Source organism: Diadema setosum, chromosome 15 (genome assembly GCF_964275005.1).
Source record: "Diadema setosum chromosome 15, eeDiaSeto1, whole genome shotgun sequence".
In the NCBI taxonomy this organism is placed as follows: domain Eukaryota; kingdom Metazoa; phylum Echinodermata; class Echinoidea; order Diadematoida; family Diadematidae; genus Diadema; species Diadema setosum.
In genome coordinates, this window is record NC_092699.1 from 21,437,625 (window position 1) to 21,453,936 (window position 16,312).

At 36.3% G+C, this 16,312-nt stretch overlaps 1 protein-coding gene across 1 annotated transcript in view; it reads right to left on the reverse strand.

Moving 5' to 3' along the window:
- LOC140238590 (basement membrane-specific heparan sulfate proteoglycan core protein-like) overlaps nucleotides 1-16,312 on the reverse strand; it is a 232,048-nt gene that overhangs the window by 84,953 nt on the left and 130,783 nt on the right. Inside the window, exons 7-11 of the mRNA XM_072318491.1 lie at nucleotides 6,071-6,253; nucleotides 5,365-5,481; nucleotides 3,083-3,214; nucleotides 1,370-1,509; nucleotides 881-1,022 (exon numbers count right to left, since the gene is read on the reverse strand). Coding sequence (XP_072174592.1) covers nucleotides 881-1,022; nucleotides 1,370-1,509; nucleotides 3,083-3,214; nucleotides 5,365-5,481; nucleotides 6,071-6,253 — 714 coding nt within the window. The remainder of the gene's footprint in view (nucleotides 1-880; nucleotides 1,023-1,369; nucleotides 1,510-3,082; nucleotides 3,215-5,364; nucleotides 5,482-6,070; nucleotides 6,254-16,312) is intronic.

The following is a 16,312-nucleotide window of genomic DNA, read 5'->3' on the forward strand; positions in this document are numbered from 1 at the left end:
GCTTGATACCCAGAAAATCCCCTAACAGTTTTTCTCACAAATATACATATTGTAAAATGAGATGTGGAACAAGCAGACAAAAGGGTAATACAAACATGCCTATTTGGAATCGACCATTTTATCTATGAATGAGCTTTGCAATTCTAACTGAAACTAGAATGTCAGTCACGACAATGATAAGTAGGTAAAGTGAAGTGAAGTAGATACATAATGCCTCTGCCATCCTTCACGCCAGAGGCCTTGATATTATGTCAGGAAAACACAATTAAGATCGAGAGTATCCTTCAAATATCCTAAAACAAAACATATTTTCTTCTACATGTAGAAAAAAATAAGGTTAATTACCACTCAAGAGGTTTCAATCAAAGTGGCTGAAAGCCACGAGGGTCTGGGAATTTTTCTTTTTCACATGTTTTCATGAAACAGCGACACTGGATCAATAACACAGACATGAGGTGGTGATGTCATTGCTTCTAAAACCCCACATGGCTGGTACATGAAAATTATATAAATATGCTTCTAGTTGACAATTTAGCAACAACATGGCTGCAATTCTACCCCTATAAATGTCAGCATTGTTGAATGTATGCACAAGATATTATTATGTTTTCAATTTATCCTAGAATCTGAAACTCTTCTGAAAATGTTGTGAACATCTTTGCATGGGTAATATATACTTCTGAGGTAACAACACTATCACTTCAATCAATTTTCTTATATACGGATCAACATCATCGATTTGCAAAAATATGTGAAAATAAAACATTCTACATTTAACATCAAAATCACTAAACACAAGAAACAATCAGAAATGCATCTCCCTGTCAGCTCCAACCAATAAGCAAGCCAACAGAGGAGAGTTCTCTCTGCAGTAGCGTACCTATGACAGTGAGGATAGCATCTGGCTGTACCAAGATGTAGCCCTGGTTATTCATGGCTTCACAAGTGTAGGCTCCCTGGTCAGACTCACGCACATTTTCCAGCACAAGAACTCCGACTCCATTCTGACTTGTGATGATGGCCTGAAACGGAAGTTGGTGAAGAGATAACAGATAACAAAAGCTGGGGACAACATGTTTCATGACATGCTTTAAAAAGAACATGGGTTGTACTAAACAGTTGTACAAGATGTACTTTGTATTATCAAATCCAAACCAAATCCAACATCAAAACCACAAAAGCATGAATATCACATACCAAATATCTGAGTTGAACATGAATTATTCATGTAAAGGCAACATTGTAGAATAAAATATGAAGACTACATTTGATTGGTCCTGTAACATCATACCAAGGCAATTTCTACCCTGCATGTCCAACTTTATGAAAAATCTAGAGAACTTGGAACATCAGTCCAAGAAGACCGTACCCTTTCTGGGACAGGACCCCAGTTTAGTCTCCAGGAGATGACTGGTGTTGGGATGCCCTGAGCCTCACACCGTATCTCTACCCTGGAACCCTCTTGGGCTTGAATTTGATCCTGTGGTGGCTGGATAACAGTCGGCTGACCTGGAGTATAAAATATAGCATTTCTTTTTTCTTACTGCAAGACAAACAGGTACAATGATCTTATCTAATTTTCATTACAAGAAGAAGAAATAAAAACAACAATTGCTATGGTTATTTATGATAATGATGAACTGTGACTATTTGAAAAGGGCTTTCAATAACACTGAAGAATCTCTACTTTTGCATGAGTACAACACACATAGGTTTGAGTGCCTGATAAAGTATAATGTCAAACAATATTATAGAGCTTTATTGAATTCAAACAAATAGTGACAGTCACAGAACATTGAAAAGTTTCAAAAAAATGTTAGTTTTGACATTCATATCAGTCAAAATGATGTATGAATATTCATGGTACTGATACCATGGCTGCACAACTCCCCTATTGGTTTGTACACAAGATACCTAAAAAATTATCCCAGTACAAAATTAAGAAAATTGAATTTCCTGCCCTTGAAAATCATTACAATAACTCAACAATAATTTGACATGAAGGATGACACATTCTCCTTCATGAAATGTTAGAAAGAGGAAATCTACTAAAGTTGCATGTGGGGAAAAAAAAGATACTCTAAAGATTACAGTACATCATCAGCTCAAGTACATGTAATTGAGACCAATCTGTTTGAAAAAAAATCATAAATTATGATTTTTTTTTCTGAAAATGAAAATGTCACTGGTTCCGAATTTTTTATTCAATTTATGGCAACCTAAACTTACTTGAAAAAGTGTTAACATCAAGTTGCAAAGACAATAAATGTGTTGCATTTAACAGGTCACAATAGAATCATCATACTATCAACTTACAGTGCATTTGAATCCTTTCAAATATGGGCTCTTATTTGAAGACAAGGGCTTTAGATTTAAGGGTCTTTTGAGTGCACAACTTACTCTTTCTTGTGTTTGGAATATAATGGTATTGGAAACTCCATTGAAGCCCAAGTGAAGGGATTATAAAAATAACCTGTAACTTGTTATGCTCAACAACAATCTTCTTTTTTAAGTATTCAAAGTTGAATGCTATTGCTTCCTATCTAACAGCTTCTGAATGGTTTTTATGCACATTTTCACCTGCCTCATGAATAGAAAATTCAAAAAATCAACTTAAATATGGTTTTAAAAAAAAACTCGACAAAAATTGTCATGCTTATAAACTTAGAGATAGATCTTACTAAAAACAAAATAAAAATAAAAATAAAAATCCCAAATCAGCTGAATAATGCTGTCATTTTGAAGTCTTTTGAAAAATCAACAAGTGCCGACTAGTTCATGTGTTTTGATGTGGAGGGACAAATTTAAGAATTCATGTAGACAACAGACTGCTACTGGTAAGCCTACCTGAAGAATACTGACTGATCTTCCATTTGCATTCACATCTAACACATAACTTGTGATTTTTTAAAGTATTTTCCAGTATGCACATTTGAAAGTGTGAGAATTTCCTGAAACCACAGTTGGTGAAATGTCTTGAAATCTATAATGGTTTCTCATTATGTGAAACTTTGGCAGTGACTAGTGGAAATTAATCAATGAAATAGAAACTCATCACTGGAGCCTGTTGTTTTCTACCAACCGCAGGCTATCTCATCAGATCTGTCAGCACAGTCGGTATCTCCATCACACTGGAATCCAAGAGGCACGCACTGGTCCCCAGTCACACACTCAAACTCACTGGCACGACAGGGAGAGCCAGGAACAGCAGTTGCTGCATTGTTTGGAGAAAAGAGCATTGATGGTATTAATGATACATTGTATATTCTTCAAATAGAGAGCACAGCAGTTTAATATATAGACTTACATTTGTACATTGGCAGCAGGAATATCTTGAGAGATATCAAACCCAAAATAAAGAGACATCATGCTCCCTGCACCTTTCAGGCTAAGACATACAAGCAGCTGAACGAAAACTATCAACTCATATCAGACACTACACATTGGAGAAAATGAAAAAGAGAAATATCACAGAAAAGCCATGAAGCACGCATAACCCCTCCCTCTGAATAAACAAGGTAGAGAGGAGAGATACTGATGTCATGAGTTAATAATATGTGGGGTTACTGGAACCAGACTCCAGCTGGCTAGATTTTCTCAGATTTTCTTAGATTATCTCCTTGCAGACTGGGGCCAGTGCGAGACTGGTCTGAAGCTCAGTAAACTAAGTGAACTGAGACTGCTATTAGGATACACAAGAACTAGGTTCTGTGTAGTAGCTTTCTGTCACTGTAGTGAACTGGAAAGAGTGCACTGTTAACAGCTGACCTGTAGCTATCCTCATACTGACCACAAAGGGTCAGTTCCAGATGTATCATCATAAAATGGATCATTGACATCTTATCTCTATCTCAAAGTTAGTACATATACATGTATCATGTAACCATACAAATCAGTCATGCACATTCAATACTCTGTGCTTTGCTTTAAGCATCACGCCTCTTTGAAGCTATTATGTCTGTAGTCCTTTTGAGAAGAGGTTCTCATTTTTGACATTTTGTTAAAGAAGGTTTCAAAAAAAGGTTTCAATTGTGTTCTCTCGCACACAGTCTGCATAAAGCAGGATAAGACATTTGACAGGCACACTGCAAATAGCAATCTGTAGATACTGAAATCTTCACAATTGGCATTCACTTCCATTGCCCGTCAAAGAGGCTCAGGTTGTCAGACAAGGTGTCTGTACACACATGAAATTTGATTGTCAGGGTACAATGCGATAAAAATGGGCTAATAATGTGAGAATGTCAGTCATGTGTGACATTTCTATTTATCAGCCATTCAGCCTTTCACTCTGTATTAGACACAATACTAGATGTCAGATGTTAAAAGGAGCAGAAGATAGAGGTTTAAGAAAAATTGAACGTGATGGAACCACCTTGTGGTGCCCCTCCAGGGTGTGTCATAAAGTCAAATGTGATTACTTCTTCAGGGCCCTATGAATAGTTATTAATCTTCACCTATAAACGAATCTACTTGTCCTCCTTTACAGTGTAAGAAGATGATCAAGGTATACACTTGGCCCTCGGGAGCCCTGCCCCACAGTCACCATGGAGACTATGTACTTTATTGAAGAGCAAATCTGCATGTCCCACTGTATACAATGGCTCTTGCCAATGTTGGTAAAAAGATATCACATTGTAATTAAAATGAAGATGATCAAAAGTTAACTTTCTTTTGCATCCACCTTGGAGGTCAGGTGAGGCTACCCCTGCAAGTGCTATGAGAAGCTCTTATCTTTCACCATGAAGTTACCAACACACAACAAAGTGCTTGGGCTTGCTTTGTGGCCCTGTTTCTGGTCCCCATCTTGGTTTCAGTATGGACTCAGCTTAATTTGAAGATATGTATCTCCCATCCTGAAGGAGTATTCATAGGATCTCATGATGTGATTGAGATATGTAAACTGTGGATCTGAACAAAAAACAATTGAAATGTAGACATTTGTGGTTCTTGCAGGCTCATCTTCAAGGCTTTCTCAGGAGTGCATGGGACGTTTGAACACTTTTGCATACCCTGTCCAAGAATATTGCCTGCCATGAGGTGACTCATCAATCACCTACAAGCCTGCAGCAGAAGTGGACTGCACCCCTCCATAAATATTTGAGAGCATAGCAAAGCCACACTCACACTTAAAGAAGAATAATTAATTCAATTTTTGTGAGTGGACCAAACTCACCTAATCATATTCTTACAGGACTAGCCAGTTATCATTGCCACTGTAATGTGCAACTTATATTCTGTATTTCTCTAAACTCTATCCTCCTCTTACCAACTGTTTTCATCAACTTTGGCATTATTGTTTTGTACTTATACAGTGATCAGAGTGATTAGAGAATTAGAGATAAGGATTCATGGCTGACTCACGACAATCCCTCTCATCAGACCCATCTCCACAGTCATCGTCACCATCACACCGCCAGATCTTCTGGACACACAGCTGGTTGGCGCACCGGAATTCATTGGGCTCACATTTGTGTATTGCTGCAATATAAACCAACAAATAAAGTATGCATTTTTTTTTTTTTAACTTTGCGAAACAAAATTTAGCTCAACTTTTTTTTTCTTTTTTCTTTTTTGCTAAGACACTATGACAGAAAAGTAAAATCTTTCACAAACATCTGTTGCAATATAACACAAAAAATAACAATTAGTTTTAGTTTACAAGAACTACAAGAATTATGAATTCTGTACACAATTTCTTTACAATTCCTAAACTATAAAGCACACACAAAAAAATCTCAACATGGAGTAGAGAGACTGCTTCTTCTTTGTATTGTACATTCCAGTAATAACAAAGTTCATTCATCAAAGATTTCACAATATGGAAGGATACACACTCTTAGTTTTGATGCAAATGTTGGAGCAAAGATTCAAGCACAGCAAACATCAACAGGTAGCTGTTAAACAGGAAACTGATCTGTGGCTGCTAAAAAAAGTTTCTTTGCTTGTTGGACTGAAAGAAGGCCTATATGATGCTCTCTGAAAATACATGCCTGAACACAAAGCAAGCTCACTAGTGCTGGATGTCCTCTCTGACCAAACAATACTTTCAGCAGTCAAAGATACTTACCGCATCCATACTCATCAGATCCATCCTCACAGTCAGTCTCACCATCACAGAGAAATGTGCGGGGCACACACCTAATACTCCCAGAACGGCAGTAGGCTTCATTGGCTGTACATTGGGCTGCACTGGTCACTTGTGGAGACTGAGTAGCAGGGCCACTGTCTGAAGGGGTGGTTGGTCTAGGAGCTATTGATTTAAAAGAGAGAGAGAGAGAGAGAGAGAAGACTATGATTGCTATAAGTTTTCCCATTAACAGCAATCAGCTCTCGCAAACATACTGCAAATTACAACAGCCTTTATCCTGCAACCTTCAACGTTTATGTGGTGACATGATGAATATGATAAAACTGACATTCATCAAGCATTGACATTATCTCCTCCTCAACTATCCCCATCTGCGAAATCTGGATTGCAAAACTTTAATTCATCCTGAATCTTCAATATCTAATGAGAAGGTATGGCAGACTTCCATTACATGCTCCAAAACCTCCTTCCAGTTATACATGTCAGGAACTGTGTGCGATCATGTATTCTGAAAAGTGATGGTATGCTTTCAGGCAAACAGAAATCACAACCACATTCTACAACATTCTAAACTTAGACATTTCAAACACACTGTGGCACTATCTGGGGTACTACTGATCAACTTTCAATCCCGTCTTCTACAAACTCTGACATACTTTTGTATTTAAAAATCTGCAGATCTAGAGCACCTTTGGGAATAATGTTAAAATGCATCAAATTTCAGCTGCCTGAATTTTTCTGCATGTCTCTGCGAGCACTACATGAATTGCCGCACCCCTGATTCCGCCATGAACAAACTTGAAACTACAGTCATCAATGAAACAACTCATAGTATTATCTTAGCTCTATCACTTCTGGTTCTAGAGAAGATGATTTTTAAAGATTCCTTAATTTTGGGGGGTTTGGGCCCTATGGGGGCCCCCTGGGTGGGACAGGGTGCCCATTTTAACAAATTGAGATCCTAACCCCCTAGGGATGCTACCTGCCAAGTTTGGTGAAAATGGGTCATGGGGTTCTCAAGAAGAAGATGAAAATGTACCATTTAGGCCCCATTAGGACCCCTCCCCACCCCCTCCCCTGGGTCCCAAGGGGAGCACCCCTGATTCCACCATGAACAAACTTGAAACTACAGTCATCAGTGTAATAACTCATAGTATTAACTTAGCTCTATCACTTCTGGTTCTAGAGAAGAAGATTTTAAAAATTCCTTAATTTGGGGGGTTTGGGCCCCCTTGGGGCCCCCTGGGTGGGGCATGGTCCCCATTTTTAAAAACTGAGATCTTCACCCCCTAGGGATGCTACCTGCCAAGTTTGGTGAAAATTGGTCCTGTGGTTTTTAAGAAGAAGTTGAAAATGTAAAAAGTTAACGCACGACGGACGACGCACGACGCACAATGGACGCCGAATGAAGAACGATCGCAATAGCTCACTTGAGCCTTCGGCTCAGGTGAGCTAACAATGCTTGCCTGAACAGATCTCTGTAGGACATGAATCAATGGCCTAATGAGTCACATTGATATGCTGAACTGTAGACTAGCAACATACAAGCAATTCATTTATATGCTTTACAGTTAAATATCCTTGCCAAACAATTCTGTCAGTAGGTCTCATTATAACCACATTAATCTACCGTCAACTATCACCATAACAGTCATATGACTCCCCTTCTAACTAATCCCATGAATGTTAAGACTCTTCTTGTCATCTAGCCCCATATAAGTCACTATCAGCATTGTATATAAACATATAGCCAATGAGACCAAAAGAGATAACAACCTTATAAACTAAATTACTACACAGAAATGACTTGGAATGTTAAAACCGTAAACATCCTACCGTAAGATCTTTTTAATTTTCATACGCTAACCATATCTTTGAAATTTATACTATATCATGTAGGCCCTACCATATTTTATTGCTAGGTGAGTTATAGAAAGTCACTTTCCTTCATAAATTGTATGGCAAGTCTGTCACAGGTCAGTAACCCCTTTGATTGTTTAGAGGTCAGTGGTGACAGGATAACTGTGTCATGGCTCTCCAGGCAAGCTGGACTAACAGCCCCAAGCTGTGGGTATATCATATCCCTTCTGCCCACATTGGCTGCTCCTCTTGTATCTCTACCAGGTAAATGACAAGGCATCATGATAATCACAATACACAGCCCCTTCTCATGTCAACAACATCACCTTCCACATGTCTGAACTATAGGAGAGGATCATATCATTCCTGAACACTATTTGGCTCCATGTGATGGCTGAATATACTTCAAAGTAATTATTCAATCACCCTCTCATAACTTCTCAGATCAGGCAGAACACAGTAGAATGTGAAGTTGAAATGTATATGACTCTTCAGAATAAACAGAATACTTCCAAATGAATTCTGTTACTCTATCATGAGGTGTTTGGAAAGCAAAACATCACACTTCTATTCTGCTTTGCTTTGGTGTGTAATAGCAAAGCAGAATGACAGGTTATACAATCACATGCAGTATATTGCCCCTTGCTTTGCATGCCATAAAAAAAAAAAAAAACATTCTCTTGCCTGAGAGTACAATTGTGTTATTTCAATAACGTTGTATAACGTAAGTTCAATTCCTCAGAAAATTATAAACATGCATAATTAATACAAAATTTCCTGGGTTTACTAAAAAAAAATTGAAGAAAAGAAAAGTAGCCTTTATCTGATTTTTGAGCATGAAATGGTGGTTTGCACTAAATTCCACCTAAACTCAACATATGAATTAAAAATTGACAACTTGAATACTTTGATAGGAACATGGAATTTAACATAAAATTACAGTACTAGCTAAGATTGCTGACTCCTTGTTCTTTGAAACACAGCAGTCATATTAGGCGTTTTCACATCAGCCTGATGTTTCCAAATAGCACGCTATTTTCTGACTTGGGAAATTAACCTGAACACGAAATAGCACGCTATTTGATAATGTGAACACAAATTAGCGCGCTAAAGGTAACGCTCTGATCGAGAAAATTTCTCGAGTCCAACTCGGGAAGTTACTGAAATAGCGAGATAGTAGCGCGCTATTTGATAATGTGAAAACGACTCGAGAAATTAGCGCGATGCATCCCATCATGCCTAGCGTGTGTGACCCGATCGATCGAGGCAAACTGCACACAAATCATGAGGAATTTTTGAGAGGGCACACACATTACAGATGCTGTTTGCACATACTCAGCTGTCGAATGAGCTCGAAAAAAATTCGGGCTAATTCTCTTCGGGCTAATGTGAATAAGAAATGAAAATGCGCTCTAATTCGCAATCGCGAAAAATATCTCGAGCTTGGATTTTTATCGGGCTGATGTGAAAACATCTATTGTAACATTATCCTTCCCATCAAAGAATATTTTAGGTTACAATGACAGACAGATAGTGTTTACTAGTATATTTCTCTTCTAGAAGTGTACATTGTACATCAAAGTTGGTATGGGTAGTTTACATATTACTTTCAGAATTCACAGCTAAAAATCTCGACCTGCATGACTTCGACTAAAGCATGCCTTTAACCTCCTGACATCGAGATAGCATAACTCCTGAGGGATTAGATATCCCTGCCTTCACTGACGAATGAAAACATCCAAAGCTCTTGATCGACATCATCATCCTCAAAGTAGGTTGTGACTCTCAGATTACAGCTGTGCAAAGACACAACCTTTGACCCTGTGGAGATTAAAGCCACTGAATACCAACAAATAATCATCTTTCCTCCTCTTTTCTTTGTAGGTTTCAGCACTCCTGCTCAAGCATATATGTCATGGAATGGGAATAAATAATGGGGCATGGAACATTGTTCTGAATTACATAGTTACCACATGGTTACTATAAATTGTTCTTTGTAGCAACATAACAAACTAGAAATGTCGCTATGGCGACTGGTATGCCTCCGCCATAATGCATGATTCTCCTAATAGGTCTATAGTACATGTGGAAAATATGTGATTACATTTTCACAAAATTGGCAAAATATTAAAATGACAAGTTTGTCAAAAATGTGTTGAATATTCACTTTACTTGACCTAGGTTTAATTGGATGAATAGGAGAGCATGTATTTGGGGATTTAAGGACTTTAACTTGACTGTGACCCATTCCTAAGTTTATGCATTGAGTAATTTTCAAGTAGGGAGAAAAAGTGCAATTTCTGTATTGAATAGTAAATTGATACCATTTCATCTGGCCTTTGACCCTAAGATTCATACAATAACCACTGTCAGGCAGAACATGCATAAATATGTAGTAAGTTTCAAGATAACTTGAGCCACTTCCGAAATATGGAGGAAAAAGCTAGTTCAGCACTTTCACTTGATCTTTGACCTTTTGACCTTTGAGGAAAAAAAAAGAAAAAGAAAAAAAAAGGAACTTTCCAGAGAATCTCTATTAGGTTATACATGCATACACAAAGTGTTAAAAAAAATAATCCTGCTGGCATTGCATAAATATGAGGGAAAAAGTAAACTTTATAAGTGTTGCCTTTGACCTTTGACCCTTGACCTTTGACCCCATGAACCCTAAATTCTCTATATAACCACTGCCAGTCAGTACATGTATATATACTATGTTCCATTAAGATACCTTGAACAATTTCCAAGGTATGGAGAAAAAAGTGAAGTTTTAATATCTTTTACTTGACCTTTTGACCTTTGACCTCATGACCCCAATCTTTCACCAGAGAATCTAAATTGGGTAATACATGTATAGACTAAGTTTTAAGAAAATATCTTCTGGCATTGCATAGATATGGTGGAAATAGTGAAATGTTACATATTTAACCTTGACCTTTTGACCTTTGACCTTGAGCATGTGCACCCAAAAGTTGATAGGCACAACTTTACCCCCTAATACACATACATGCCAAGTTTCATTAGGATACCTTGAAAGGTTTTTAAGATACGCTGTCCACAAAATTCATTACGGACGGACGGACAGAAGGAAGAACGGACAGACAACCCGAAAACAAAAACCACTTCGTGGCGGAGGCATAAAAACAACAAAAGCATAATTCATGCTCTTTTTTCTTTTCTGTGTATGATGATGATAACTCAAAACTCACATTTTCACCAGGCATTCAATTGCTAACTGAACTCTCTTGGAGGAGTCTGCACCTTTGAATGTCTCTATAACAGATATATGGTGCCATACGAATGCTGTGGATCATCATTATCATAATTGTGCAAAGATGACTGAAACATACTCATCATCTTTTAGGCCTCTAGCCGAAGATGATAGGCAAGAGGTTCATTCCCACATACGGTGCACTGAGAAGAGTGAAGGTTAGGTTAGGTTTTGTTTTGTTTTGTTTTGTTTTGTTTTGTTTTGTGGTTTTGTTTTGTTTTGATTTGATTTGATTTGATTTGATTTGATTTGTTTTGATTTGTTTTATTTCTGCATTCAATCAAATACAATTTAAATACAAATTTCAAAAAGTACAAAAACAAAGAATAGCAAGTGCAGTGAAATAAATCAATAACAGTACACAAATACATGTAGATACACATAGGTGATTGCATTGAGCAGTGCACATACACAAAAACATAAAATAAAATATACAGTATTTTTCAGTAAATAACAGAGGTCATTGAATGCAGGAGACCACCATCGTAAGCGATTAAGCTTGAAATGGATGGAGGCCTCATAAAAGGACTATCCAACGACACAACTCTCTTGGAGGAAAGTGATCAGGTGGGTGCAGTGCACCAGTTGCAGGTGTGAGTGCAAGATGCAGTTGAAGGAGGAAAATAGAGATTGAAAAAAAAATAACAATCATTTACTATAAATATTTGTTATCTTGATGAGTGGGGAGAATATAATTGCATCAAATATCGTTCTAGTGAAGCTTTCAAAGAATAAATACTTGAGCAAGACTTTATATTGTCCGGGAGATTATTCCAAATGTCCGGACCCAAATGTCTTATAGATTTATGTGTCACTAATAATTTGGGATTCAAAAGATGGAAATTTCTACATATATACGAGTAGGGTACGAATGGACAGAAGTATTAAACCTAAACATGCTTTTAAACGATGGTGGAAGTTGAATATGAATATATTTAAACATAATTACTGCTACTTGAATAATATTCAAATAAAAAACCTTCAATGTTTTAAGTTCATGAAATAAAGAATCAGTATGAGCTAGGAAATGCGATCCAGTACAAATAATTTGAAAATAGAATTTATTTTGGTAGAGCCACAAGTTCCCCATACAACATTACAATAACTTATATACGGGAGAATTAAGGAATTATATAATAAAAATAAAGTTGAACGAGGAAGGAAGAAGTTCAACTTGGAAATAACCCCTATATTTTTAGAAATACATGTTGTAACATGATGCAAATGCTCATTCCAAGTCAAACTTTCATCTATATATACTCCCAGAAATTTTGAATTTGTTTTCTTTTCTAATGGGATACCATCAATGTTAATATGTATCAGCATATCTGCATTATGAGAATGAAGTTTAAAGGGGCTATACAGTACTGGTTGAGGTGGGGATTCATGTTTTGAACATTCCTAAGTGAGACAATGAGAAACCTCTTTATTATGAAATATGGTCTTTTTTATATTCAAAGAAAGTTTATTAGACTTAAACCAATTTGATACTTTACTAATTTCAATATTTTAAGTATCATTTAAAATCTTAAGATCGAAAAGGAAAGAGAGAAGAGAGGATGTATTAATGATATCATTGACATAAAGAAGAAATAATAGTGGGCCCAGAATTGAGCCTTGAGGAACACCACATTTGATTAAAAGGGGATCAGATTCACAACCATTAAAAGTAACATATTGTCTTCTATTAGTTAGATAATCTTTAAACCATAAAAGTGCTTGACCCCGAATACCATAATGACTAAGTTTGGAGAGTAGAATAGAATGGTCAAGAGTGTCGAATGCCTTAGGGTGGGATTTCACGGAGCACGCGAACGATTTGCGAATGACGCGAATGGCAAAATCCAGCATTCGCATTTTAGTCTGCAAAAGATCGCAAAACGAACGTGAGGGTTCGGAAGCGTCGTCAATTGTTCGCGAATGTCGATTTTACTTCGGCGAGAATTTCAAAAAAGTTTGAAATTTTCTGCGAACCTTTTCCGCACACTTGGTCGTGATTTGCTCGTGAATTGTTCTCGAAAGTGTCTTTAAAGCCTCGTCATATGCGCAAGACCTTCGCAAAACACGCGCGATGTTCGCAAAATGTTCGTGAAACCCCAAACAGACTCCGAAACTTTGGAGAATGTCTCGCGTATGTTACGCGAAATCTGCGAAGTTTTTCCGATCATTTTACGACGTAATCGCAAACTGTTCGCGTACCTTTTGAGACATTCTCGCGAACGTTTAGCGCACGTTTGGGGGATGTATGACCTGTACGTTTTCTACAAATAAAAATCGTAGCATACACCTAAACATCAAACAATTATTAACAACTATTGTAACAAAAAAAATTAAAGACTAGCAATGAGAAAGAAGTGTTTGATATACACAAAAAAAAAATCGCAGAATACACTTAAAATTAATCTAAAGTATGTAAAATTTTATTTGAAGTATAGAGATTATGTGTTGGAGGAACTGCAAAAAAAAAAAAAAAAAAAAGATCAAATGCTTTACTAGTGGAGATACGTCCTAGGAAAGAAATGTAGGCAAGCACACGATAGAGAAATGAGAGAAAAAGAAAGGAGAAATAGAGGAAAGAAAAAATGCAACTCAAGACAGCTTCCACCTCTCCTTGGGTACATTTTCTCCCATAATTATTGAAAATTTTTCGTTGTTCGCATTTCCGTCGCGTGTTCTTCGTGTACGTAACATGCTGTATTTTAGCAATGATACACACGACATTCGCACGTACGTCGTGGAAACTTCGCACAAATTGCGCAAGAACAGTTTTCGGCTTCATTGTCGGAAAACATTCGGAGAAAAACTTTTCCGAATGTTGGATTTTTGTCATTCGCGTCCTTCGCAAATCGTTCGCGTGCTCCGTGAAATCCCACCCTTACTCAAATCACAAAATATACCTGCAACATGTTCTTTACTTGCAAAAGCACTCGTAATTTTATCATAAATTTGTATCAATGCTAAGTCAGTAGAATAATTCTTCCTGAAACCATATTGATTTGGAATGAGTATATCATACTTATTGATAAATTCAAGAAGTCTATTATGAACAATTTTTTTTTCTAAAATTTTGGATAAACTAGGCAACAAAGAAATAGGATGATAAATGCTAATTTCATGAGGATCATCTTTTTTATGAATAGGATTAACTTTGGCTATTTTCAGCAAATCTGGAAAAATACCTTGTGATAAAGAAAGGTTAAATATATGGGTTAACGGTTCTGCGAGTGGATAAACTATTTCTTTCAATAACATCATACTTATTTTATCAAAACCACAAGATTTAGAGCTATTCAAAGATTTGGTGATACTGATAATTTCACTAGGATTTGTTGGGTTGAAATAAAAAGACTCTTGATTTTGGTCAGAGAGATAATCTGTAAAATGAGCAGAAGTATTGCTAATTTTAGTAGCAAGTTCTGGACCGATATTAACGAAAAATGAGTTAAATGAGTTTGCATACATATTGGGATCATTTATTTTGATGCCATTTAATGTGATATCATCCGCTGGTGGAGGATCGTGCTTTTTACCTAGGACCTCTTTGATGATTTTCCATGTTGCATTGATATGCGAAGAGACCTTTTTCATTCTATCAGAAAAATATAATTTGCGGGATAAACGAATCAATTTTGTCAATTTATTTCAATAGACTTAATACATATTCAAATTAAATTCAGTTGGGTTACGAATATGAAACTTATACAAAGAATTACGAGTGTTTATAGATTTCAAAATACCTTTTGTAATCCAAGGATTTCTTGGTTTACTTCGATTATTTTTTATTCTACATAAAGGAATGTTATTTTTATAAAAATACAATTTTTCATTAAAACATTCATATGCCAGATTAACATTATTAACACTATAAATGTCAGTCCATTCCTCTAAAAATAATTTCTGTTTCAGCAATTCTACACTGCATTTTGATTCTTTATAATACCAAATCTTATCAAATAATATTTTAAAACCTAATTTACATTCACAAGTTGAAAATATTGGTAAATGATCAGAAACTTCAGAACACAATATACCCCCCATAATTTTTTTTTTATTATATACATTCGAAAAGATATTATCAATCTGAGTTGATGAGTGCAGATTTATCCTGGTGGGTTTATTGATAATCGACACAAAACCATATGAGTACATTAAATGCATAAAATTAAGGGAATTGTTGTTATCGGATGTGGGGGAAAAATTAATGTTGAAATCACCAAAAATGAAAATATTTTTACTTTCATTACCTATCTTATGGAGATATAAATCCAATTCATCACAAAATAATTCACAGTTCAGATCAGGGGGTTGATAAATTAAACCTATAATAACATTTTTAGCGATTGTGTTATCAATTTCAATGAATAACATTTCTGCATATCTTAATGTGATTTCAGAACGGATTTTGAACTGTAAATTTTGTGCAATGTAAAATGCAACACGACCACCCCTTTTTCCTTGACGATCAGCCCTAACTAATTTGTAATTAGGTAAATTGAAGATATCTGGGGAGTTCTGATGTAACCAAGTTTCAGTTATTCCAATAACAGAAAATTCAAAATTATTCAAAGAGTGCAAAAGATTTTCCAAACATTCAAAATTTTTATTCAAACTCCTAGAATTTATATGAAGAAGTGAAATATCATCTGAACTATACAGTATGGTATCATTGAATTCAAGAGGTGTGTAATATTTACTGTCGTGCATAGGCATAACGTCAGCAAGAATATCGCGAGTATTCACCTGTGACGCCATTTTGTAATAAAGAAATGTAAATTGCTGGAGATTTGAAAGACAACAATTGCATAGGTGCTTATGTGCATTTTGCAAGTTCATACTACAGTGCAGGTGTGTGTACGAAGTGCAAATGTGTGTGGGGATTTAATATACAATACATAATACAATACAATAACAATTAGACCCATCTTGGTCACAGTTACAATAATTACTCAATTACATCAGATCACCAGGGGATAGCTGGACCACCCAGTATAAGGGTGTTGTGTTTTCAAACACGTACACAAAGAAAAGGAAATGAGTTGTGGAAAATAAATACAATTTGTATCGTATCCGCCATCACAATCCACACAGCG